General features: G+C 66.8%; 1 protein-coding gene across 1 annotated transcript in view; it reads left to right on the top strand.

Annotated features, from left to right (window-relative positions):
• VRTN (vertebrae development associated) overlaps positions 1-361 on the top strand; it is a 2,317-nt gene that overhangs the window by 1,567 nt on the left and 389 nt on the right. Inside the window, exon 3 of the mRNA XM_010855751.1 lies at positions 1-359. This exon is cut by the window's left edge and continues 16 nt beyond it. Coding sequence (XP_010854053.1) covers positions 1-359 — 359 coding nt within the window. The remainder of the gene's footprint in view (positions 360-361) is intronic.

Genomic DNA, 361 nt, shown 5'->3' with positions numbered 1-361 from the left:
GTCGGAGGGGGGGCAGCAAAAGCCACGGGTGGGGGCCCACCCGCTCCGCGGGCGTTCCTGCCCCTGAGGGTGCCGTTGTCCCGCTGGCAGAGGCGCCTGCGCAGAGCGGCCCGCAAGCAGGTGCTTGGTGGGCACCTCCCTTTCTGTCGCTTCCGTCTCCGCTACCCGAGCTTGTCGCCTTCCTCCTTTTGGGTCTGGAAGAGTCTGGCCCGAAGCTGGCCCGGAAGCCTGTCCAAGCTCCATATCCCGGCCCCCACCTTGGGCAGAGGGAGCAGGAAGGAGGCAGAGGAGAAAGAAGCTGGCAGGAATGTGATAGCTGCCGTGGCCCCCCCTGAAGGGACTTGGCCAATGGCAGCTTCTC

Source organism: Bison bison, unplaced genomic scaffold (assembly GCF_000754665.1).
Source record: "Bison bison bison isolate TAMUID 2011002044 unplaced genomic scaffold, Bison_UMD1.0 scf7180017864368, whole genome shotgun sequence".
Classification (NCBI taxonomy): domain Eukaryota; kingdom Metazoa; phylum Chordata; class Mammalia; order Artiodactyla; family Bovidae; genus Bison; species Bison bison.
This window is presented reverse-complemented; position numbering and strand designations above follow the sequence as displayed.